This window comes from Mixophyes fleayi, chromosome 5, assembly GCF_038048845.1.
Source record: "Mixophyes fleayi isolate aMixFle1 chromosome 5, aMixFle1.hap1, whole genome shotgun sequence".
Taxonomy (NCBI): domain Eukaryota; kingdom Metazoa; phylum Chordata; class Amphibia; order Anura; family Limnodynastidae; genus Mixophyes; species Mixophyes fleayi.
In genome coordinates, this window is record NC_134406.1 from 276,207,258 (window position 1) to 276,235,166 (window position 27,909).

Genomic DNA, 27,909 nt, shown 5'->3' on the forward strand with positions numbered 1-27,909 from the left:
CCCTACTGAACATCACATCTTCCTCCGCTGGACAGAGCACAGCTCCTGGGTAATTTCCCCACATACTAGGACAGGTAGAAGTATATATGATTCCATCAAATGATGATACTAAGAACCTGTCTCTTGTCTTCTGTGCTGGTAATAAACATGGGCATGGCCTATAAATGCAAAAATGTATGCCCCCACATGGAAGATTGAGACTTTTTAAATTGAGATTATTTCAAGGAAACATGGTGTATAGAAGACACATTTCAAGTGGGGGAAGAAAATGCCCCCTCCCACAAATGGACTTGTGTTTACATCTGTCTCTACCAATCCTCAAAGTGAAATCTATGTGTTGGGCTATGGTTTATATGAGACCCTTTTTGCATCACAGAGCTGTTATTGTTGAGGTCAGCCTTGCATAGAGGCAAGTGTTGCCCCCATGGCTGTTCCCAATTTAGTCATGTGACACAAATGGGTGGGTCATGTTTAATGACAGACAGCTTGTGTCAGCTGTACAGATAGTCTTGTCTGCAGGGGCTGAGCAGTTTAACAGTATAGTTTACATCCCACCAATAATGTCATATTCAATGTGTCACTAATTATCAAGATGGATCAAGAGGTGTTTGTTATCCAAAACAGGACAAGCAGCTAGTAATCACAAATGGGTGGATAAGAATAAATAAGGAAGGGTTTGTTATATAGATGGGTTTAATGGAGGTTAATAATCAGTGATGGTCTCTATGTACCGATAACGCCTTACCTGCATAATGCTCCGGTGTTCTCCACAATATAGCATTGTCCTCCATTGAAGCAGTAGGTGGGGTAGATCTCACACAGCGACTTACACGAGTTGTTGCGTCTCACGTAGCCGTTTCTGCACTCAGTGCTATTTTCGTTTGTTCCCGACATGGTCTGTGTTTGGTCCTTGTTAACTTCAGGGTGAGACTTGGGGGAGAGCTCTCCACGGAAGAGAATGTCTTGCCTGCTGGTCGGCTGCTCGTCGACCATTACAGTCCTCATCTTTGGGGTCAGAGTAGCAGCTTTAAGGACTTTACCAACTTCCTTAGCGGTGACTTCATCATCCAAGTCCTCGGCTTCCTCAAGGTCATCATCTTCATCGTCATCTTCAATACCCCCCTCCTCATATTCATCTGCGTAGAAAGAAGGGGTGGGGTAAAAGTATGAGTCATCGAAAGGTGAGAAGTCATCATAGTGTAAGGGTTTGTGCCAAGGTGCAAGCTTATCGTGGAGGGTCTTGGTGGAGTCCCCACCAGCAAAGGAGGAACCTGGGAAATGAGGAAACCCCCAGTGCTCATCTATGTCAGAGGGGTCATTATAATCTATGTCTATAAGGTCAGACGGGGACTCAGAGGGTCTCGGTGGACCATTAGGTGGGACACTAGTAGAAAATAAATCTGCTGTTTTTTCGGTAACCACTGCAATATCAGTGCCCCCTTGAGCTCCCTGCGCTGTGGACTGACTGGACATTTTCTCCAAAATTGTTAAAGGTCCCTGAGATTTCCCTGCCTCAAAACTGACTTCTTTCCTGGACTTGTCAGGACTCTGACTGCGAGGTTCTGTACCTGAAGGAGATGGAGGCTGCAGAGTTGCTTCACTGGACACTTGCAGGAGGTGGTCAATTTCAGCAGAGTCCGGGCTGATGGCTTTATCCGTAGATGGGTTCATCAGGGCGTTGCTTCCAGCAGTGGACGTCTGGGATGGTGTAGAAGTGGCCATGCCCAAAAGCTCACCTAGATCCCATTCTGTATTCAGTGAGCTGGAGTGTGTGGCTTGACCTAACGGCATCTTCACACGAGGGTCACCACTTCCAGAGTCTTCTTGGCTTTCTGTCCCTGAAAGTTTATCGCCTTTGATCAAGCTCTTTCTAAATTCCAAGTCAATAGTTCCTTGCCCAACAGGCCACCCCAAGGTCGTCACAGACTCCACACTTCCACCATTACCCTCAGACAGCAATGACCTTGAAGGAGGTTTCCCGTTGACGTAAGTTTTCCCACCACATCCCGCACAAACCGATGAATCGCTGTTGTCCATATTTATCCTAGTGGGCTGGTCCTTCAAAGTACTCACTGTAGTTGGAGCTCCATCGGCTTGGCCAGTAGGAGCTGCTGAAGATGCCAGAGATTTATGTGGTGGCTTTTTCTGAGATATTTTTGCCTTCGTTACACTCCAAGATTTATTGTCCAAGAATGAGTCTTCCCCACTAGACCTGGGCTCCTTGCCAGATGTCTTTACATCTAACTTGCCCTTTGTCAGAAGAGAAAGAAGGACCACTGCTGCTGGATCCTTATACGACTCCTCCCCTTCATCCAGGGTCAACAGACCAGTTCCGTTTGTGGGGTCTGACTCACAGGTAGAGGTTTAATAAAAGACAAAAAGGGAAGAAAAATAGAGATATTTCAGAAAGTGTCATGTAATTAATTTGTTTAGTGCAATGAGTAAATGTTGTGTTGTATTCTGCCTATACGTTGGATTATCTCTTGACGTGACTGTTTTAATGAGGCGCCTGAACAGAGATAGAGAATGTGTTCTGGATTCATCACCCAGAAATACAAGAAAAGCGATATTTCACAGCGCATTAAAACATTAAACCCACATAGAACGTTTTTTTTCCCTTTAAATAGCGAGTTAAGTACCTCTTAAGAATGCATCTGATAATATTTTTTCTTAGCTATCCTCCTGCAAATCATTCTCTCACAAAATTATCTCATGCTCTATTAAGATTTCTCTGGCGGTTGCAAAAAAATATGGCTGCATCAGGTTCACACAGTTCTCAGTATGTCACGTGATGGCAGATGGGGAAGGGGATTTTACAGTGCAGACAGAGCTCGGAGGAGTGTTCCAAAGCAAGTCTGCTCACTACATCATATGTCATGTGACTGTGGTTGCCATGGTAATTCAAAATTATAACTCATTAATAGCAGCCTGAAGAAACAAACAAAGGACAAATGGTGATTACCGTCATTCTTATTACAGTGATTTATATTAAAAACACAGATCATTTTTTCACGGGAATGCTGCTTATTAAAATTAGTTGTTTGCAGTCAAATTTTTTATCCCTTCATACTGTCTTAATGAGCTAATTACTGTTAAAGACCATATAGATTAGCGCACTAAAAAAATGGATACTAAATTGCTCTTAGCTCAAAAATAAAATAAACAAGACTGAAAAGGCTATGCTATGTTTATTCTTCTAAATTATTCTTCTAAATAGTGGTGGGGTGGGGAGGAAAGGGGTTGTTGCTAAAACAATTTTAAAAAATAACACTTTTATTATTTGAAAAAAAAAAACATATTATTGAAAAAAATATTGCAAAAAAACATATTTTTTTAAATAACTATTTCAATATATAAGTTCCTATATAAAAGTTCAAAAAAATCCTAACTTAGAGAATAATCGTATATACACTTTCATAGATTAGGGTCTCACTCAAAGATTGATCACACCTTCCAAAAAGAAAAAGTGTAGATGTTGCCTAAAGCAACCAATCAGATTCTAGCTGTCATGTTCTAGAATGTAATAGATAAATGATAGCTAGAATCTGATTGGTTGCTATAGGCAACATCTACACCTTTCCTTTGTGAAAGGTTTGATCAATCTACCCCAAAATCTATTTACATCACACTTTTATTTACTCCATTTTACAGAATAACCAGAGTTGTGACCCTTGTCACATGACCTAAGTATGTTTGACCTGACTTGCGGGAAGTCGTGAGGTAAGTCCCCGCTCACCTTGGCAATTGCTCTGGAAAATCAAGGGGGTTTTAGGGGAGGGGAGGGGGTGGCCCAGCCCTTCAGAAGCCTTAGACTTGTCCCTGGAGTGTGGTCACTTCCATTGTGACATAGACACGCCCCTAACATGAAAAGTCACGCCCCCTTCGGAAGCGGTGTGGGAGTGTCCATATTTATGGCAGCTAAGCTGACTCTAGATCCGGGATCTCATAGTGTGTAAAGAAAGATCCTCTGTCAGCGAACGAACCTGCTATTAGATGATAACGTGGGGGGGCTATCTCATTTTTAAAGAAAAATATTGGCACTGGTCAACCAGATACTTACAACCAGGCTTTGCCAGTCAACCCTGTCACAACATCAACGGACTACAGGCGGCATCCTTTAGGAACTATGCCAACCGTTTATTATAAACACTAGGTGGAGGTCCCTTCCAGGGTACAACAGGGCACCGACCTGGCCCATAGTAACATTTTATAGGGACCCTGTGATTCTGTTCTTGTCTCCTGGGTCTCCCGCGTGGTTCCACACGTGTACTCACCAGGACCAGCGCTCGTTCAGTAGAGGCCTCCGCTCGGCTCTTTTAGGAATGGGGCGTGAGCCTCAGAGACCTGGCAATGCCTTGTCCACCACTGATCCCTACCCTTGGACCAGGCTCCCTACTTTCATTGCTGGAACCAAAACAGCTGGCACTAGTTTCAGAGACCCGCAGGGGCTGGTAGGGCGGAGCGTCTATGCTAAATTGAAATGATTGACAGCTGGGTGCGGCACCTGATCTATTTACATCTAATTGAGCGGCACCATTTCTCCAGCACCGAAGGGGGGGTCAGAAACAGGGGGTCTTGGCACTAACTCAATAGAAACTCCACACTGATTAGCTCTTTCTTAATGGGACTCATAGCAACCATTTGAAGTCCACTAGATGATACAAACGGCGTCTTGAAGTCGCGCCCACCTCTTCTCTTCATACGTCCCCTCCGCTCTCAGGACAATATTTTACAATATGGAGGCTGCCTGGGCACAATCATCTTTCTACTATTTATTTGTTCCTGCAGACTTTGTATAATGAGCAGAGGAAAGCTGGGATTTTGCTTTTCCCTTTATCCCATTTTCAGAACATGACAATAAAAAACAGTTACCTAGAATACTGCAGAATTTCCGTGTACCCCTGCTGGAGGGAAGGGGGGCTCACTAACGCAACCCACCCACTGGTAGCTAAGTTAGAGGATTATCCTCATCTATCTCAGACCCCCATGATGGTGTCTGCACCACCCAGCACTGAAACCTCCGTCGCCCATATAAGAGATGCACAAATAATACAGTGATGTGGGTGAGGCAGCCAGGGGCGTTGAATGGCTGAGCGCTGCCATTATTTCATTCATCACAGAACATTGTTCTTGTATGATATAAATGGGAGCAGGTGTCAGCATCTGGATCCAGCAGCCATTGGTCTACGGAGGCAGGGGCCAGCATTAGCTGGGCCTATTATATATTCAGTGCACGTGTCTATACATCAGTTACCATGTCAGGTGCTCTGTCTGCCTAGATACTGGGGTCTGCACTGCCCCCAAGGACTGAATATGCATCTCATCCCCTAATTGTGTAGGCACCCATGATGGGTCATTAGAATCTTCCAATGGAAACAGAAAGGTGAAGATTTGGCTAAAAATCCATTTTTGATCTATTTTCACTCTGCATTAATCCAGATCTCAGACTGGTAAAACGACTGAAAATTACATTTCTAGATCTCCAGAGTTAGAGCCCAACATCTGTAAATGTGGAATTTTCTGCACTATTCCTCCAGTCTGAGGGGGGGTGGGGGCTTTAACCCTTCATATTCCAGATCTGTGAGTGCAGGAGAAAGCTGGAGAACGGAGCAGTGTTGCTAGGGGCTCAGGGAAGGATGGGAGTGGGCTGAGTGATGCTTCTCACCCTCTACTCTCTACCAGCCCTATGCCCACATCTGATGAATGCCAGTCTGTGCCCAGCAAGAGCTGGGGGTAATGCAATGAATCTCCAGTATGTTGCAATGACATAAACCCCATATGTTCTAGCACCTGACCCGATGAAATCACATTTCCCCACTCGCACATTGCAGACAGACCTATAGCAGCAGATCTCTCAGCAGGTACCTGGACCCTGCACATACACAGTAATGCCCCCCACAGTGATGCACATACACAGTAATACACATACAGTAATACACATACACATTAATGCACACACAGTAATACACACACAGTAATGCACATACACAATAATGCACATACACAGTAATGCACACACACAGTAATACACACACAGTAATGCACACACACATTAATGCACATACACAATAATGCACATACACAGTAATACACACACAGTAATGCACACACACATTAATGCACATACACAATAATGCACATACACAGTAATACACACACAGTAATACACACACAGTAATGCACATACACAATAATGCCCCCACAGTAATGCCCCCGGGGCACCTACCTCCCGCGGTCCCCCCGGTGCACGCAGCCAGCAGGCAGCCCAGCAGTGTGACCAGGCTCCAGCGCCTCAGCCAGGGATCCATTATGAGCTATAGCTGTGGAATGAGTGAGCTCCGTCTTCAGCCCCAGATGTCCTGCGTGGCCCCTCCACACTGAGCAGGGACATGCTGGAGATCCCCACTCTGCAGAGCTCACAACGTAATGCTGCTGACGGGAGAGGGGAGGGCAGGACGGGAATGGAGGGGTGGGGGCTGCAGGGGGCTCTAGCTAGACACCCACCCACCGACCTCCTTTTACTGCTCGAATACATCGCTCTGTAATGATTGGGGGGGGGTCACCTCAGCCAACCCTGTACATTATACTGACTCCTATACATTATACTGACTCCTATACATTATACTGACACCTATACATTATACTGACCCAATACATTATACTGACCCAATACATTATACTGACTCCTATACATTATACTGACACCTATATATTATACTGACTCCTATACATTATACTGACTCCTATACATTATACTGACACCTATACATTATACTGACTCCTATACATTATACTGACTCCTATATATTATACTGACTCCTATACATTATACTGACTCCTATACATTATACTGACTCCTATACATTATACTGACACCTATACATTATACTGACTCCTATACATTATACTGACACCTATACATTATACTGACTCCTATATATTATACTGACTCCTATACATTATACTGACTCCTATACATTATACTGACACCTATACATTATACTGACTCCTATATATTATACTGACTCCTATACATTATACTGACACCTATACATTATACTGACTCCTATATATTATACTGACTCCTATACATTATATTGACACCTATACATTATACTGACTCCTATACATTATACTGACACCTATACATTATACTGACACCTATACATTATACTGACTCCTATACATTATACTGACACCTATACATTATACTGACACCTATACATTATACTGACTCCTATACATTATACTGACTCCTATACATTATACTGACACCTATACATTATACTGACTCCTATACATTATACTGACACCTATACATTATACTGACACCTATACATTATACTGACTCCTATACCTTATACTCACACCTATACATTGTGCAGATACCTATACATTGAGCAGACAGCTATACATTATACTCACACCTATACATTGTACTGACACCTAGACATTATACTGACACCTATACATTATACTCACACCTATGCATTCTCCTGACTCCTATACATTGTGCAGATACCTATACATTATACACCTGATGGGATCTCGCTGATACAAACACATTTCCTGGTATTCAAGATGTGGAAATGGTTTGTTCCATGTTTTTATAATGACCAACTGCGCAGTACTGCACTTACTCTTATTCTGTATGAATGGAAAGCTGCACAGTGCCATTTCTCCTGGTCTGGGGGAACAGGGAACCCCCTGAGCACTGCACAGTGCCACCTATCCTGGTCTGGGGGAACAGGGAAACCCCTGAGCACTGCACAGTGCCACTTCTCCTGTTCTGGGGGAACAGGGAACCCCTGAACACTGCACAGTGCTACCTGTCCTGGTCTGGGGGAACAGGGAACTCCCTGAGCACTGCACAGTTCCACCTGTCCTGGTCTGGGGGAACACAGAGGTCCCCAGCACTGCACAGTGCCACTTCTCCTGGTCTGGGGAAACAGGGAGGTCCTCAGCACTGCACAGTGCCACTTCTCCTGGTCTGGGGGAACAGGGAACCCCTGAACACTGCATATTGCCACTTCTTCTGGTCTGGGGGAACAGGGAGGTCCCCAACACTGCACATTTGCCACTTTTCCTGGTTCAGGGGAACAGGGAACCCCATGAGGACTGCACAGTGCCATGGTTGGGAATCAAACTCATGACTCCAGTGTTGTGAGGTAGAAGTGCTAACCACTGAGCCACTGTCCCTTTTATGTCTGTCTGATTCCGCCCATTTGTACTTAATGAAGTTTCCCTCATTCTAATATATTGTTTAAGCCTCTTCTCCCGTTCCCCACAATGTACTTTGGTGGTGATTCCTCCCCTTGGATAGTTCCAGCACATTTCAGTTTGGGATGACACCTTCTGACCCTAATGATCTCTGAGTGCTGGATGAAGGAGGGGCCAGACAACCATCTCCTGACTGGACAGCGTACACTCATCCAATCAGAAGCTAGATATCATCTGTAGCTGTAACTGTTCCATGATGGAATGTATAACCCTAGTTACAGGCAATACACATTTATGTCTGGTATTATCAGGGCCATCTTAACAACATTATGGGCCCCCCGGCAAAGCAATGCACCGAGGCCCCTTAATATATATATATATATATATATATATATATATATATATAGATAGATAGATAGATAGATATAGATATAGATGTATAGAGATACAGATATAGATATATAGAGATAGATGGATGTACTTGCTCAGTGACCCTTGAAGTTTTTTTTGCAGGTTTTTTTTTTTTGCAAGATTATTTATTCTAATTAAGAGCCCTGCCTATGGGGCCCCCTTGCCTGAGGGGCCCCCGGGCACCTGCCCATCATGCCCAATGGAAAAGATGACCCTGGGTATTATGTCTGTTTATCCAGCATTAGATAGAAGGGTCGTCTCTACCTTTGTCTTAGGTTTGAATTTCAGCATCAGCTGCTGTGATTAGTGTGATTTTCATTTATACATTTTCAGGTTAGATTGCACGCTCTTAAGCCCAGAAATATATATCTGTCTGGGATGTCGGCGGTGGGAATCAACGACACTATGACTTAAAGCAGGAACTTGGGAGCTATTCAATGTTGTGAAGTCTCCGTACGACATCCAGCTTGTCTGATTCATTATAACAAACAAACCCACCAACGCAACAGATCCTGGGAGACCCCCCCCCCCCCCTTCCCCAGTCTGCAGAGGAAACTGCTCCCACGTTGCTGATTTCAGTCTGCTGTATTCACAGACAACCAGCAGCTGCCCCAGAATGAGCTCCAGGGTCCACATTCCCGTGACCCCCAAACCCTGTGAGCCAGCGGATTACATTCCTTACAGCAGCGGAATTATACTAATCAATAAACTGATATCCGTATCCTGAGAGATGCTCTATTGCCAGACATCAATGTTACCTACTAATATCTATCTAATTACCAACTAGCATGTTATATATTACCAATATCTATCATATTATTTATTACTACTATATATATATATATATATATAATTACTTACTATACTGATAATTAGCATATTATATTATTACTTATTATTTTAATATTTAACACGTTCAATATTAGCCAGCACAGTGGCACAGGGGTTAGGATCGCTGTCTCACAGTGCTGGGACCATATCCTATCTGTGTGCAGTTTGTATGTTCTCCACATATTTCTGGTAGGTTGATTGACTTCCGACAAATGAAGGACGTGTGTGTGTGTGTGTGTGTACACACTTGTATTCCTATACTGTGGGGACATTGATCTGTCTACACATCACCATGTAGGGTCCTCGGCCGTAGTAGGACATTGACTATGCCAGTCACTACAGAAGACCTTCTTAATAGACCCAGCATTAAAGTCTGGCTAGTCCCAATGAGGCACTTTTGTCCAGCAAAAAGTGTGTGTGTGTGTTAATGACGTGGAGGGGAAAGTGTGTGTATACCACCACTGTCCACTAGTGGACCTGCAGGTTCATACACGCGGACTCCTCTGACGCAAGATAGAATCGCCAGGATCCTCAGTGCGCTGGACGAATAGAGGATTGTAGCTTTCCCTCCTTTATACACATATTATGATTCAGAGAGAGACTATCACAGCCTTCTCCTGCCGAAAGGAAGGTAGGATCAGTGGGGTGTGACACGGCCCTGATATCTAATGAATATCCAAAGTGGCGCTGGTTGCACTGGTTATAGTTTGGATAGCAGTGGAGGCGAATCTGTCTCTGACCCTTCAGTGGAGAGTGGCTCAGACACCAGGAACAGCAGCGATCAGACATTATTGCAGGAATTGGTGCAAAAATAAAAAACACAGAGACTTGTTCTACACAAACAATTCTCTACCTGGTGGCTTTTTTTTAACACAGAAGGATGAAAATCCAATGCGGTGTCCATCCAAACACTGTCCAGAAACAGTGATGGATCTAGAGCGTACAACAACAGGCAGTACTGCCTATACTGAGAGAAACCTGTCTCACAATTAGACCAGCATAACGAGCATGTCCACTGATATGAGACTGAGGTTGTCTGGGCACTTAGATTTCCCAAGCAATCAAAGGAAAAGCTCATTCAATTTGAGCATCTTCGGAGTAGTGGCAACTTTGCACACAACTCAGAGGCGATAAGGATGCAGTGTTCTGATTCCATGCAGACAACCAGACAAAGTCATGGCTCAGCAGGGTTCATGCACTGTGCAGCCTGCCAAGGCTTATTTGCAATAAAATATATGTGGCGACACATGACGATATGGAAGCTATACTATAGGTCCAGTCGGTGTGTGCCTTTGCTCAGTCTGTTCCACCTGACTTCAGTGTTGGCTTTTGGAAGATCTTGAGCGACATGACCCCAGATTAAATTTTACTCACTGGCACCTTCTCTTCAGATGATATTTCTGATCTCCGCAAAGATGTTGCCCTAGTGCTTTTGGAGCTTGAGAAGAAGCTCCGTCGGCCCTTCACACTGATTGAAATCCAGGGAAAACGAGGGAAAAAAGTTCCAATTCTGCTGACACCAGCAACGCAAAGCGCAATGGAATTTCTTGCAGAGAAGTGTGCAGAATGTGGAGTAGCTGCTGAAAATGTCTACATGTTACCCAGACCAGCTGCGCTGTCACATCTCAGAGGCTCCAATTGCATACGTCTCTTTGCCAGAGAATGTGGAGCTAAAATTCCCCAAACATTGTTTCCATGAAGCTACGAGAGCACGTTTCCATTCCTTCAAAGGTACTCAACCTAAACGACACAGAATTGGATCAGTTGGCAAAATCAGCAAACTTTTATTGGCTTTCGAGAGGGGAAGACTGACTGAATTCAAGGGCAAGAATTTGGAGGATATTAACATTGATCCAGATGGTAAGTTGGACATATTGTATCTGACCTATGGTTTTGACTATTACCTCTATCATTTACATATCTGTTTCTTTCTAAAACAGGTCCAGCTACAGAGTAAAGGATTGGATGATGAGCAATCCCCTGAATCAGTGAGACAAGTTGTCAAAACTTCCCCGTCAGAAGGTAGACGGCTTATGAACCCGGCAACATGGTAATAATTCCCAGCCAAGGCTTCCAAAGATCGGCGAAGCACATAGATTTGTTATGCAAAAGCATGTTGTCTTCTCTGTTTTCCGAAGATTCATAATGGACCACTCGGCTTCTCTCCAGGTCGTAAAGAATTGTGGAGAAAAACCTTGTGCAGAGATGAGACCCAAGATGTGGAGAAGGTCATGAGTAAGTTTATCCAGACATGCCGGGTGCCTGGAAAGCGTGATTATGTGGCATGTATCATGGCTGAGCCATCAGCACTGAAAGATCGAGACTGGTTAGCCGTGAAATTCAACATACAGAACCGTATAACAACTGTAAAGAGAAATAAAAATTCTGTGAACCAATTCACCGGGGTTGACCATCACTGTATCCTGCATGGATAGGTGTCAGTGTACGCGGGTGTCTGGCTAACAGGAATGTATTATAATGGCTAAGTTTATGTCTCTTTTCAGCCACTCTAATACCGGCTGTTCCCAACACTGCTGACTACTCTGCAGAGCGTCTTATGGATCGCCAGCATTTTGTCAGTGTGACCTTCCTGGTTGAGCTGTTGTCATCTCTTATTTCATCTTGCACGGCTAATATCTGGTAGGGTCACATTGTCTTCTGGTAACCACATGATTGTGTCCGTGGATGGAGATACTATCATATGCTTCAATCACTTATATCTGTACACACCACACACTGCACTATCCAACTGCATTCAGATAAACATATCCACATTACACCATAGACTACACCACCCTCATTCAGAGGTAGTCGGCCCACAAGACACTACAGAAAGTACCTTTACCTGCAGTCACATCTAGATATCCACAATGCACCATCCACCTGCGTTCCAATAGAAATGACCACAATACATTATAGAACATTGCATCTATTCACATTAGGCTTAATACCCATCATGCACCTTCTACACTTCCATTCACAGCATTCAGATGGAGGTGACCACAACGCTTTATGGACAAGTCCCATTGTGCCTTATGGTCATCATCTGTCCAGTCATGTGACTATTAGGAGAGGAGGTTTCTCACCATGACTATTTTTTAGTCCTGTGTGGTGGGAGGTGGGGGTGGTACTGGTGACATATGATTGTTATGGGGCAGCACAGTGGCCTAGTGGTTAGCACTTCTGCCTCACAGCACTGGGGTCATGAGCTCGATTCCCGACCATGGCCTTATCTGTGTGGAGTTTGTATGTTCTCCCTGTATTTGCGTGGGTTTCCTCCGGGTGCTCCGGTTTCCTCCCACACTCCAAAAACATACTGGTAGGTTAATTGGTTATTTGGCTGCTATCGAAATTGACCCTAGTCTCTGTCTGTCTGTCTGTGTGTGTGTGTCTATATTAGGGAATTTAGACTGTAAGCTCCAATGGGGCAGGGACTGATGTGAGTTCTCTGTACAGCGCTGCGGAATTAGTGGTGCTATATAAATGATGATGATGATGATGATGATGTCCAGTAAAGTCATATTTTTAATGTGTTTGAATTCATACCTCTCTCTGTAGAGTGAAGTCAGTAACAACGACTTGTGACTGAAAGCTGCAGGACCTCATTCCAAGAGCAATAACTTGAATATTATGTCTATTGATGGTAATAAACGATAAACTAAAATCCATGTTTTTGGTGTCTTTAGTGTTGGGAAGGTAGAGTTCAGGAGGGAATTCAGTATCTGAAAATGTTTGAAAAATCAAGTACATTACTGACACTTTCATGTGATACAAATGAATAAAGCTGCCAAGACTTGGGCCCAGGTAATCCCGGAAGGGAGAAGAATCTGTGAAGGAAATCAATTATTATTATTATTATTATGGTAGATTTGTAAGTCGCCACAGTGCTCCGCAGCGCCGTACTGTAGTGAAAACAGGGACATACATAAAACAGGGACATACAAGGCAGACAAAATAAGCACAGGCCTGAAAACAAAGGGTATGGAGGACCCTGCTCATTAGAGAGCTTACATTGTAAATGGAGGAGTGCACAGCTGAAACGAGGAGCGAGTGTGGCTCAGAGTGGAAATTGGGATCAGGGCCGATGGCCAGATGGGCCGGTCCGCATGCCCGCCGAGCTGCAGCACTCTGCGCGCTGCTCGGCGGAGGGAGAGTCAGTAACGGCCGTCTATGTGAGTAATCACATGGGACGGCATCACGTGACAGGTGCCGTCCCATGTGATTACTGCATAGGCGGCTGTTACTGACTCTCCGCTGACCAGCGCGCAGGAAGGAGGTGCTGCTGCTCGGATGTAACAGGTAAGTGTCTGTGTGTGTGTAATAGTGTCTGGGTATGCACATACTTGCCAACTCTCCCGGAATGTCCGGGAGACTCCCGCATTTTGCGAGAGTCTCCCGGACTCCCGGGCGAGTGTGGAAATCTCCCGAATTCTGCCCACTTCACTAGGAAGTGGATTGGATTAAGAGTGTTTATGTTTCACTGTCTACGTGTGGAATTGGGTGCAGGGGGAGGGCATGAGGTAAGGGGAGGCTGAAGGAAAAGAGGTTGTGGTCGGAGAGTGGGAAGGCTACATTGACAAAACTAGAGATGGCGCAGTAGCTGGAGAAGACAAGGTCAATGGAGTGGGAGATAAGGTCACCTTTGGGAGAGACCAAAGGAAGAAGTAAGTGAAAGAGGTTTAGTGGCAGAAGAGACAGTAGGATTATCAATATGAATGTTGAAATCTACTAGTATGAGAGTATGACTAGTTGTCAAGGAATTGGGAATCTGGACCTGGGGGGCGATAAATGACAGCAACACGAAGGTGGAGAGGATAAAATAGCCGGATAGTGTGGACTTCAAAGGAAGAGAATGAGAGGGAGGGTACAGAGGATATGACTTAGAAGGTGCAGCTTGGAGAGAGTAGAACGTCTATTTCACCACCTTGTCTGTTTCTGGGTCTGAGGGTATGGTTGAGGGAGAGTCTCCCATAGGAGAGAGCTGCAGAAGATGTAGTGTCAGAGGAGGTGAGTCTAGGTTCTGTAATGACCAGGAGGTTGAGGGATTTAAAAATGAATAGATCACAGATGGATGTAAGTTTGTTACAAACAGATCTGGCGTTCCCTACTGAACAGGAGAGGGGGAGAGAGGGTAATTGTACAGGATTAGATGACATATCACCAGCAACCATAAGAAGGAGCAGGGTGAGGAGGATTTGTGGGTGTGAGGTTTATTTCTGTTTATGTAACTGGTGAGTGTGGTAGGTGCTGGAGACAAAACATTTCATGTGTACAGACTAGCGAGGAGGGAAGTACTGAAGGTGAAGAAATAATCGGGGAGGGAGAAATAGGATGATGGAGAGAGAAGAGGAGTTTGGAGAGAAGTGTAGTGACAGTAAATAGGAGAGACTGTAATTTGAGCAGGTGCATGATGGAGAGATGTGAATGAATGTGTATTAGTTAGAGTAGGTACTGAGAGAGTAGAAAGGAACAATTGATCCAAATTGTGTGGGGCAATGGAAGAGGTGAAGGACACTTTACCGCCCCCTGGCTGGGGTTAATGGAATAGGCCGTTTCTGAGGTCCAGGAGGATGCTGACAGTTGGGTGCAGAGGGTCTAACAGGTAAACAGAGATGGTAACAACTGAGCTCAGTGGGCAGCTGAACAGATGATGAAACAGCAATATGCCCGGATGTGAGATTTATACATGTTGGCAAATCACATCTGTAGAAATGGGGCTTAATATTTGTTCAGATATTGTGTTAATCAGCAAAAGGTTAGATGGTTGCTTTATTCTATGGTGTGAAATGATACAGCTGCCGGAACGAAGACATTAACCCCTTCAGTGCAAGGAGGAGCGGGACGTATCCTACGCATATACCTCAAAGGTGGTGGGTACCACTGTAGGAACTCAAATGGGGGGAGTCCCCTCTGATAGTTACTGATGCTGGTAGATGGGGAGGGGATGGAGCTTGATGACTTCGTTGCGCCAGAGGCATGGTGATGTCATTGCGCCGGAGGCATGGTGATGTCATTGTGTCCGAGGCATGGTGATGTCATTGTGTCCGAGGCATGGTGATGTCATTGCGTTGGAGGCATGGTGATGTCATTGCGCCGGAGGCATGGTGATGTCATTGCGTCGGAGGCATGGTGATGTCATTGCGCCGGAGGCATGGTGATGTCATTGCGTCGGAGGCATGGTGATGTCATTGCGCCGGAGGCATGGTGATGTCATTGTGTCCGAGGCATGGTGATGTCATTGTGTCCGAGGCATGGTGATGTCATTGCGTTGGAGGCATGGTGATGTCATTGTGTCCGAGGCATGGTGATGTCATTGTGTCCGAGGCATGGTGATGTCATTGCGTTGGAGGCATGGTGATGTCATTGCGTCGGAGGCATTGTGATGTCATTGTGCCAGAGGCATGGTGATGTCATTGCGCCGGAGGCATGGTGATGTCATTGCGTCGGAGGCATTGTGATGTCATTGCGCCGGAGGCATGGTGATGTCATTGTGTCCGAGGCATGGTGATGTCATTGTGTCCAAGGCATGGTGATGTCATTGCGTTGGAGGCATGGTGATGTCATTGTGCCAGAGGCATGGTGATGTCATTGTGTCCGAGGCATGGTGATGTCATTGCGTTGGAGGCATGGTGATGTCATTGCGCCAGAGGCATGGTGATGTCATTGCGCCGGAGGCATGGTGATGTCATTGCGTCGGAGGCATTGTGATGTCATTGCGCCGGAGGCATGGTGATGTCATTGTGTCCGAGGCATGGTGATGTCATTGTGTCCGAGGCATGGTGATGTCATTGCGTTGGAGACATGGTGATGTCATTGTGCCAGAGGCATGGTGATGTCATTGCGTCGGAGGTGATACACTGCAGAAATCATGAAGAAGACCAGGGATGGGGAAGGATCTCCTCCATCCTGACCTCCATCATTTCAGGGTTCCCACTAGAATATACCACCCATACTGCAGGGGGGAAAAAAGCCCAGGATGTGGGAGGGGTTTTGAAACAGCCATTCTGGAAACTACAGGGACCCCTCATATAAAAGAGGATAATAGCTATTTTATGGTGATAACAACACAATAAGACCCTGCACTACAGAACGCATTAAGCACCATTTGAGGGGCAGTGGAGTGGGATTGCCATCTCAGATATTTTCCGACACATATGAAATATTACATATTAAAGAAAAAGACGTTTAATTCTCTTCTATGCTTATGACCAGTATATTTATTTCTGGAAAAAAATATATAGTTTTGAGCCTAGCTCAGTATTTACGCTTAATATTAGGTATTTATGAATCCTCAGAATTATGGAAAGGAAATGCAAGAGCACATTAATAGTCTCAGGTAAAAATTTGGCTTATGTTTTTTTAATATATATGTATATATATATATATATATATATATATATATATATACATATATATATATATATATATATATATATATATATATATATATATATATATATATTATGCTGTATTACAATCCACATGGATGAGGTTATCTGTGAACATGATGCAAATGTCACAGCTGACGTCTGATTGGTCGCGGTGTGATATTGACACTATGTTATTACATTTGGCTTTGGTATTGTCCCAATCTCCCGCGTTCACAGAGTTAGATTACACAGCTTCATATGGCAATTTATTAAATCCAATAACACAATGTAGCGTATTGCATTACAGCTCATTCTCTCATTTGCTGTGTGCATTGTGTGTTCCCTGCGTTGCATTGCGCAGCTGTGTGTAATAATGCATTGTGTCACAGGCCTCCGCATTTCACCTCAAGCTCAGGGCCCTGGGGAGAGAAAGTGCAAAGGAATCTGTGCCGGACAACGAGCTGGGAGCATCTGGTCCCCCTGTCCCCTCCCTCTCTGCAAACAATGGCAGCCAGCCCCGTCCTCTCCAATCTCCATCAGTCCAGCTTTACATAACTATTACCACGCACCCTTCCAGCACAACTGCTTCTGCTTCTTCAACTGATTTTCCTGTTGCATTAATCTGGGCTGAATTAATTGGTGTGAAAATTGTTTATTACATAGAAATAATGAAATCAGTTAATGAATTTGACGCAGTTACTGGACTGGTAAGATCAGTTACACCAGACAATTGTGTACCAGGAATTTGGGTCAGATTGGAAGCTATGTTACCATTTTCTTACCAATGCATCTTTACAAAGGGCATCCGAGTTCGCAATGTGTGAATCATCACAGATAAAGGAGACATCGGCCGTATTCTCTAAAGTGTTGAATAGAAAAAAATAGTTATTAAAACATATCTGTGCTTTATAAAGTTCAATGAATATGAATCTGTATGTAATTATTATTTCACTATATTATTTATTGTATTACAACACACAAGTAACGTTAATATATGGATAAACTCCTGTAAGTTATATCTGATTACATAGTGAGTTATGATGTCATCACTTCTATGTTTAGCAAGAAAACTTTCCTATATTGAAAAATAATTTCCCCTCTGCTGTGAATTATTACAGATATTAGAAGCACCACTGATTTCTGTGTCCTATATGATGACAGATATTACATCTTTGTGCTCTTCTATAATCACATAACTCCTCTGCGACTCCAAATATCAATATAATTCTTTAACTCTCTAATACCCACCCAGTCTTCTAACCCAGGTCACCTCTCTGCCCACCTGCACCTCACTTCTCTGCCCACCTGCACCTCACCTCTCTGCCCACCTGCACCTCACTTCTCTGCCCACCTGCACCTCACTTCTCTGCCCACCTGCACCTCACTTCTCTGCCCACCTGCACCTCCTCCTTCACTGCCCATGATTTTGCCACCTATTTCAAAGACAAAATTGACACCATTCGACAAGATATTTCCTCATGCCAAATTCCACTCCCTCCACTCACTCTACCCAGCTTTACCTACACTCCCCAATCCTCCCTTAATTAATTTTCTCCAGTAACTGAAGACAAAGTCTCTGTACTCATTTTATCATCTCACCCTACAACCTGTCCACTCGACCCTATTCCCCCCCAACTTCTCCACTGGCTCATTTCCATCCTCCTTTAAACATGCGCTCATCTCACCTATTCCAAAGAAACAATCTCTCTCCAGCTACAGCCGTTTCTCTCCTCCTATTTTCCTCCAAACTACTTGAGCGATTAGTGTACAAACGTCTGTCTCACTTTCTCTCCTCTGATTCCACTCTAGACTCTCAGCAGTCAGACTTCCGCCCCAACATTCCACTGAAACTGCTCTCACAAAAGGGACCAAGGATCTACTTACTGCAAAATCTAAGGGCAATTTCTCCATTCTCATTCTCCTGGACCTCTCTGCTGCTTTTGATACTGTTGATCACCCTCTTCTCCTACACACACTTCACTCCATTGGTCTTCATGACAGTTATTTTCTGATTCTCTTCCGACCTGTCGATCCGCTCCTTTAGTGTTTCTACCTCCGTCACATCCTCCCCTCCACTTCCACTATCTGTTGGGGTCCCACAAGGCTCTGTTCTTGGCCCTTTACTATACACCTCTTCTCTTGGGGCACTAATTCGCTCATTCGGCATCCAATACTACCTCTACGCTGATGACACCCAAATCTATATCTCTTCCCCTGCTTGCTCTCCTTCTGTACTATCTCGTGTAATCAACTGTCCCTCATTGTCAAAAACACCAAAATTTCCTCAGTCTCCCAATCACACTTGACTCCATCCTCTGCTTTATTCCTCACATTCAGACTTTCTCTCAGTCCTGTCAACTCCCCCTTAAAACCATTTCCAGAATACGTACTTTTCTTACTCAACGTGCTACCAGAACCCTTATCTATTCTCTCATCATCTCCCGTCTTGACTATTGCAACCTCCTGCTATCTGACATTCCTGACACCCATATATCCACACTTCAATCCATCCTAAATGTTGCTGCAAGACTGATCTTCCTCTCTCACAGCTCCACATCTGCTGCTCCACTCTGCAAATCCCTACACTGGCTCCCTGTGTACTCCAGAATCTAATTCAAATTCCTCGCCCTTACCTACAAAGCCCTCAACACCACTAACCCTTCATACATCTCAAATCTAATATCAATATACTCTCCCTCCTGCTCTCTTAGATCTACCTCTGACCTGCACCTTGTCTCGTCTCTGGTAACCACCTCTCACTCCCGCCTACAAGACTTCTCCCGTGCTGCTCCCCATTTATGGAATTCCCTACCACGCTCAATCAGACATTACCACAGCCTTCAAATCTTTAGATGCTCTTTGACAACCCATCTCTTTTATAAAGGTGATCTTATCCCTAATAACACTATTCACACTAATGCACCCTCACAACTGTCCACATATCCACTCTGAGATTGGGATAGTTTCACTCCTCTTGTTCCAGCTGTGCCCTCTTCCCTTTAGAATGTAAGCTCTCTAATGATCAGGGTCCTCCATACCCTTTGTTTTCATGTCTCCATTCATTTTGTCTGCCTTGTCTGTTCTTGGTTTACATATGTCCCTGTTTTATGTATGTCCTTGTCTTCCCTACGGCACTGTGGAGCACTGTGGCGCCTTACAAATCTACAACAATAATAATAATATAATGTACAGTTGGGACTACATTAAGCCATATATAATACACAACTTTGTGCATTGACTTTTCTGATATATATATATATATATATATATATATATATATATAGTGCTTTGTGACATCGGAATGCATGGAGAATACAATGTAGTGGAATATATGGTAGCTGCTGTCGCTACCCATCATGTAGCCGCTCTATAAGGAGTAGTGCCTGAGGCTCCACAGTTCTCTCTGACCTTCTCAGTGGTCCAAATCTTTCTGTCCCCCAAGTCTCCCTGTGCCCAAAGCCTTCCTCTGCCCCAAACCGCCCTGTGCCCCCAGGCAGCTGCCTGCTGGATGCTGTACCAGATGATGTCAGTATCTTTTCTCGCACTGGCGTCATTTCTATAAAAAAAACACCAACAGAGACAAAACAAACCTGGTAAATGTTTTATCTGGATTAACACATTTATACATCATAAGGATAAAGAAAGCCAGAGGCTGGCAATGAAAACTGAAGTCCTTCAATAGCCATAAAGTAATAGTCTATATAATATACTATGTATGTGGGTGGAGACGATTAATCACAGAATAAAATATACAAATCCTGGTGCTTGTTTCCTCCACGGGGAGTGTCATATACCCCCTGGATTACTGCACCGTTCTGTAATAACACTATGGTGGAATCTACTGAGATTCTGAGAGGTGAATCTGCAAATGTCTTTTGTGTTCCGATAGAACTTTCTCCATAGAGCGCTCAGTCTCTATTCCCATCACGTCCAGCTCTCTCCTGTGTGTAATCAGCTTCATCCCCCTCTCATTAAGCCGGAGCTGTGCAGAGTCCATGAATGGGATGAATAGAGGTTCTCATACAGAAACTCAGAGGACACAACAGAGAAAGGTCTCTGCCAGGGATCGGCCTCTCTGATGTCTGCGGGCCCTGTGATCACTGGGTGTCTGTCCCCTTATCGAGGGTTTCTCTAGATAAAACTGAAAGACAGTTATAGCCATGAACACAAGAATAATCATTATCTTAATAAAGGAAACATTAAGAACCATAACAGGGTGTTGGACAATGACAAGAACGGCTTCTTTGCTCCTTGGAATGGATTCTACAAGTGTCCCTGATGCCATTTATTTATATAGCACCACTAATTCCGTAGCGCTGTACAGAGAACTCACTCACATCAGTCCCTGCTCCATTGGAGCTTACAGTCTAAATTCCCTAACACGCAGACAGACAGACAGACAGACACACAGACTAGGGTCAATTTGATAGCAGCCAATTAACCTACCAGTATGTTTTTGGTGCGTGGAAGGAAACTGGAGCACCCGGAGGAAACCCACGCAAACACGGGGAGAACATACAAACTCCACACAGATAAGGCCATGTTCTGGAATTGAACTCATGACCCCAGCGCTGTGAGGCAGAAGTGCTAACCACTGAGCCACCGTGATGTTTTGTTAGTGATGATATAAAACTCTCAGACGCTGCTCCAGGACCTTTTTTTCCCACTTGGGCCTAGAGCATGATGTCTTTCCATCAGACTTCCTGATCTACTGCTCCTCCTAAAACCTCAGCAAAGTCAGCAATAGATGACTGTAGCTCCTGCCATACTTGCTCCAATAATCACACAGATGTCAAACACCCCAAAATTCATGACATAGGGGTTTCTAACGTCTCTATGTGTAGTGGGGGGCCACCACTGCCATAAGGAGATACCAGTGCTTGGTAAGGCTACGGAGGTCAGATAGTTGGGTAAGAATTCATTTTGATGGGTGTTTGGGACATGCACATTAATCCTTGTTACGAGGGCACCATCTAAGTCTCCTATGACTATTAGGTAATGAGAATCACCATAGTGAGAGCCTCGGTGAGAAGCTACAGTTTTGTGGCCCTTTAAATTCTACCAGAGCTGAGGTTTGGTAAATCTGAGGACTGTTACGAGCCGCGGCGGTGCCCAGCCGCCGCGACTCCCCTACCTCCGTCCCGGCCGTCGCTATGACGACCGGGACGTCACTTCCGGGGGCTCGTCTCGGCCGTTGCCTAGGCAACGGTCGGGACGCTGAGTGAGAGAGCGCCGCGTCCCAGCAAGGGGAACTGCTGGGCGCGTGCGCAACTAGGTAGCCTGTGGGCTAATTAATGCAGGGGGCTGTATTCTTGCAGAGCTAGGCTCTGATTGGTTGGGGTCAGTATTTAAGGCAATGAGGTCTGCTACCTCATTGCCGGTTATAGCTTCTGCTTCCCAGTCTGCTGACCTGCTCTGTTCCTGTTCCTATCTATTTGAACTTCTGCTGACCTCCCGTGTATGACCCCTGGCTTGGATTTGGACTTCGCTTGTGTATCCCGTGACCCTGACCTCTGACCTGTTTACCGTTTCTCCTGTCTGCCTGTGACCCTTGACCCCGGCTTGTTATCTGGAATTGCGACCTGCTGCCGGCCCTTGACCTCTGCGTGGACCTCACTCCGCTTGCCTGGGTTCTCCCCAACCGGTACACACTTCACGACCCTCTGTCAGTCTGCGGCCCAGTCTGTCCACACCACCAGGGGCTCCAGTGAACACTTGATTGGCAGAGTAGATTCCGGGTTGTGTTGTGCCGGCTGGAGGGATTTCTAACAAGGACACTGCCTGCACCAGGTGGGATTCCAGTAAATAAAGTATTTGGACTCCATATAGTATAATATAATAAATACATAAGTTCAGCAAGTAGTAAGAGCTCTTATTGGAGCAGTGATGTATATTTATACAGTAAGTAACCATACTGAAAAGCATTGTGCTGTGTGTGTGTTTGGTGGGAAGGGGTCTGTGGTAATTATATGAGGATTGCAACACTTTAAAGGCAATATTGTCCTAATCAGTTAAATTAGTTTTATATCCACTACAGAGGTCTATAATAGATATTGAACAGACTGTAGATAAGAATGTCTTGCAGAGATGGTCCGCAGGGGGTCAGGATTAATGTAGGAGACTCTGAGTCAATCAGTTAAGTGGCACAGGGTACTAAGCCAGCTTTCAAGGAATGAGGAGGTCCTTGACCTCTAAGGGCTAGATTTACTAAACTGCGGGTTTGGAAAAGTGGAGATGTTGCCTATAGCAACCAATCGGATTCTACCTGTCATTTTGTAGAATGCACTAAATAAATGATAACTAGAATCTGATTGGTTGCTATAGGCAACATCTCCACTTTTCCAAACCCACAGTTTAGTAAATATAGATGGGTAAACCCCTTTTTACCAGGATGACTTGTTAGCAACAGGATTACACAGGGGCGAACGAATCACCTAGAAAAATAAATTCAGTTTCTGATTTTAGACAACTTTTTACCAGTGAGGTTGAGCACGGGTGGTCTGCTTAAAAGGACGATGATGTGTTGAGTCTGAAGCTTTCAGGGTGAAGACCAACTTTCGAAATAATATTCTGAGCTCTTGGTGGTGAGGTGACTATTATGATGTGTTACAATTATACGAAACAGGCGTTCCACCAACTTAGTAATCAATTTGAACTCCTTCCTTTCAGTGCTGGTAGATTTGTAATGCGTCTTCTGTAAAGCGGACAGAGGGTCTACCTTGGCAGGCTGCAGGAGTCTTGTCTTTACCCGTGTAGAAGGGCCTGTTAATGAAACCATCTTATGCAGCACCGGGAACCTGGGAGCTTCGGTCGGAGGGTCCTGTGGGCGTTATGCTGCAGCAATAATGTGATTTTGGAGAATCAAAAGCCAGGGCTGGAACCACTGGTGCAGGTAAGAGAGTAGGGGTCTGATTCATTAAGGATCTTAACTTAAGAAACTTCTTATTTCAGTCTCCTGGAAAAAAAACCATGTTACAATGCAAGGGGTGCAGATTAGTTTTCTGATTTGCACATAAGTTAAATACTGACTGTTTTTTCATGTAGCACACACATATCAACTTTAAATTTCAGTGTACAAATAAGCTATCAAGTATTTCTTCTGGATGATCTCCAGTACCTCAATCTGGTGTGTAACTGTCCTTGTCAGGACTCTGAGCAATAAACCATCACTGCTTGAAGATTCTGCCTGCGACTATTACCTGCTGTATCCTGTGTCCAACAGAGAAGAGCTTACACTCTAATCCATTCCCCGGCTGTCCTGTGCTGAACCCAGTGTATGTGTCAACACTCTGCCCGTTACCCAGCAGTCCTGATCCATAGTAAGCATCAGGAGGTACTGGATGGTTTGTTAATGATCCTTCCGTAGGTTCACCAATGGAAACCTTGCTTCGACTTTTACTTCCTCTAGATAGTCAAGTTTGAACGTTTTCTAGGTGCTGCAGCAGATATAACAGCTACCCCAGAAGTACGCGGTTCTGGACGCCGCAAAGGAGCCTGGTGGTGGCAGCTGAATTCTCCTACAACTATTGCGCAGTCGGCATTCGCAGTCAGCGAGTGTCTGGTGGCAGATGACACCAGTAGAAGTGGTCAGTAACAGTCGGTTACTGACGGTGAGAAGGAAACTTAGATAAACTGTGCAGGAAGAACATCCCTCCGTCCCTCCTTCTCCCCTACAGACCAAGTGATGAAGTAGGACCATCCGGTCACACACACATTTGCAAATGTATGTAATGTCACCCACCCCGTCAAGGCACTTCCGCTAATGGGGTGGTCCTAACTATAAACAATGAGAGTCCCTCTTTTTGGGTCATACATATATGTGTTTTTAAATTGAGAGCTCACTTACCAAGAGGTACCTCAGAAAGCCTCCAAATGGCAATATAGCACCAGCACCCCCATCAGATACTGACACCAACCTGCCTCTCAAACAACAATACAGTGGAAGTTCCTCATGTCATTTATAGGCTCATAGCAGGTGGGGTTATCCTGAAAGAAACAAACACAGAGAAAAATCCCCCAGTACTGCTGTGAACCAGTCATTTTGGCAGTTAGTTTTGTGGGGATACGTCCCCTGCAGCTGTAATAATGTACCTCATGGGTGGTTTTCAGGGGGTCGAGCAGTAGCGGCTAAAAGTTGTGTTTGTTACAATAACAATAATTGTTACAGTAACAACATTCTCCGGCAGATGGATTATACAGCTGGTTGTGTAATGATGACGACGAGTCTTATTTTAGAAATCCCAACTCACCGTATCTCATCCAATTCCTAAAAATGACATTAAGACTGTGACCCCCGAATTGTACGTTACTCTGACCACCACTGTTTTACAGTTTCCTGAATCTGAGTAATGTCCAATGCCTCCTGTCAGTCTGAAATGTATATTTAAGCATTTAATGGGAAAAACATTCCCGGCAAACGGATCAGGTCGTTTATCAGCCTTGGCAGAGATAACCCATCAAAATTCATCTCAGGAGACCTATTGGCTACTGTCATCAGCCTGAAAATCGTCTGCTATATATCACTATGAACGTTTCACTCTAACAGGGTGCGAGATCCATTAATTAGTCCACATGTGATTTATAGAGGACAGTCCACAACACTTAAACTGATTCATTATCTCTTGTTTTCTACTGACTTGTATTTAGTAATATGGTCTTCTGCTTTATATCACTTCACAGCACTTCTCTTCAGAAATATCCCACCCAAATCATTTCCAGCATTTAGGTCCATAAGGTTTAGTGCCCCCTCCAACTATGGCTCCCAGAGTGTAAGGCCCAGACCTCGGAGCAGCAGTAATGCTCTCATTTGAGTTTGGTTGAGCTGCCTTACTCCCTGTGACCTCCAGGTGGCAGCGCATTAGCAGGATTCATTAAAATCCTGTCGGCTCTAAAGGGGTGTCTCACTGCTGCTCTCCTGGCCCAATCTGGGGAACCAGGTGCAATAGCCCAAATCACCTCCAGCCCCACTTTCTGTTCCACTATCATGAAAGCCCTGGTAAAGTGGGGACTCCCAGTGCTGCCTACATCCACATCCAGCACCTGAAAGCGGGGAAAGCAGCACAACGCTGCCAGGACAGGACAAACCCCCCACTAGGCCACCAGGAATGGGGGAGGGGACGCACCAGAACACCGGCTCTCTGCTCCCCTGCACCTTCCAGATAAATAACAAATAAATCCAACAGATCTCTGAATACCTCATCGATGAAGTACTGGAAAGTAACTGGTGGTTTTCACAAAAGTCATGACTAAGTATTGAAAGTTTATGTATCTCATGCAAATGTCTGTTTGCAACTCAATGGCAGTGCAGATTTGTATTACATTATAAGCACTCTGAAGATCTCATTTTGTGAACCTCTGCAGTTCCGAGACTCTCCAGTAGTTTCGCGATCAATGGCAGCAGGTGTGAATCACATACAGAGTTATTTCTCTAATGAGTGATCCATCCTAGTACCTTTAACGGTTAAATACCTTAAAGGTTCTGTGATAAAGTAGGTGCATCCAAGTGGAATTTGGGCTCCAAAAGTCATAGCCATTTGGTCTACGATAAGGGACTTTTCATGCCTGCTTCTTAGACAAAACATCTAACAAACTGTAGGAATTATAGTGGAATCAGAGATGGGGAATCCCTGGGTATTGAGAATCGTACCTGGGGCATCACTGCCCTCATATATTACTGGTGACAAAACTACAAAGAAAAAAAAGACTACTCTTTGTTCTCTGTTGACAGTCGGGGTATGTGAAACCACCATGGGTTTCTCAGGACAAGTGGAAAGTGTGAGGAATGAACCACATTGAAAAATGATCTCCTCACGGTAATGATTTGCTTTCATTTTTTAAAGGGCAAGTCTGATGCCCCAGGCCCAGAAGCAACAGGTGACCCATCTGTGATTACTAAAGACAGGGGAATTTCCTGGGAAGTGCAGATACCTTATGTTAGGAGATGAATCCATAAAATATTCCATGGAACCTATACTGAAGTGATAACACTCTGAACAGTCCTACACAGATGAAGTCAAAGAGAAACAGAACACTTCGGAATATATTAAGAAGTCTGTAGACTAAATATGTAAAACAGGGAGTGCCCATTTACAATTCTGGGTCACCGGTTTCTTAGGCTTACCTTGCAAAGTGCTTTTTAAAGGAAATGTTTTGCGCTGGTGCAGAAAAAACAAAAGGTATTGCATTCCTCCCTGAAAAGAGGGTCTCTGATCCGACCAATTTACATACGTTCTTCAGAAACAGAGCCAGTATCAGATTTTGGTGAAACCTGAGGCGCTGAATGGGGTGAGGGCACAAAGTTGGGGAGACTTAACCGTGTCTCTCCATCATTCCTCCCTTTGTTCAGTTACACATATATAAATGGTGATATATCCTGCTAGATCCTCACAGCGTTCTATTCAAGTCAATTTATCTTTGATGTCATTAAGGATTTATGGTAGTGATGATTTTATAATCATCTAGCCAACGTCTGAACTCAGAAGCGTACTCCAGTACTGATCTGGTGTAGGGTGGATAACGAGGCTTCGGCCATTGTACACATTGTACACCGCTGTGGAGTGGCCACGGCTAAATCGTTCTCATTAAGCAGTCAACAGAATACCTGCTTTAATGGATCAGGAAACAGGTTTAAGGTTTAAACTGAAAAATAAGTCTACACTGGTTCTGAATCAGATACGCCTGCTGGGATGATTTTCGACAGTGGCACCAGAGGGGATGCAAAGAGAGCCCAATTTGGAGCGGGAACCTGTATATTCTCCAATTGACTTGACATGGACGTAATCTGTGTCTGTAGATTAACTGCAGCATTATTAATGCAATCAGAGAGGTCTATGTGGAATCAATGGTTCTTGGTTTCCGTATTCGGTCAGGACCCCAAGCAGAAACACAGGGACTAAAAGCAGGAATGCAAAAGAATGAGTCTTTATTCCTGGATTTAAAAGCAGGAATGACTGGTGAGACACTCAGTAACAGAGGCAAAGAATAAAGCTACTGGTAAAAAGCCATAGCAGATGCTTTGGCTGAAATGAGGCAGATTTAAGACCAGAGATAGGCCGAAGGTAACAAGAGAGACCTGGAA

General features: G+C 44.5%; 1 protein-coding gene and 1 long non-coding RNA gene across 6 annotated transcripts in view; both read right to left on the bottom strand.

Moving 5' to 3' along the window:
• Positions 1–6,448, bottom strand: part of CSPG5 (chondroitin sulfate proteoglycan 5) — a 42,490-nt gene extending 36,042 nt beyond the window's left edge. For 2 of the 5 annotated variants that reach the window (XM_075214198.1, XM_075214195.1), the window contains exons 1-2: positions 6,227–6,448; positions 746–2,345 (exon numbers count right to left, since the gene is read on the bottom strand). In XM_075214198.1, the coding sequence (XP_075070299.1) occupies positions 746–2,345; positions 6,227–6,308 (1,682 nt within the window). In that variant the 5' untranslated portion in view covers positions 6,309–6,448. The remainder of the gene's footprint in view (positions 1–745; positions 2,346–6,226) is intronic. The other 3 variants (XM_075214199.1, XM_075214196.1, XM_075214197.1) reach the window with 3 other exon arrangements.
• Positions 6,449–13,226: 6,778 nt separating this feature from the next.
• On the bottom strand, positions 13,227–20,469 carry LOC142157920 (uncharacterized). Its single transcript, XR_012692696.1, has 3 exons — positions 20,241–20,469; positions 17,615–17,691; positions 13,227–13,289 (listed from the first exon to the last, which is right to left on the bottom strand). It is a non-coding gene; the product is annotated as an uncharacterized LOC142157920 (long non-coding RNA).
• Positions 20,470–27,909: the final 7,440 nt, after the last annotated feature.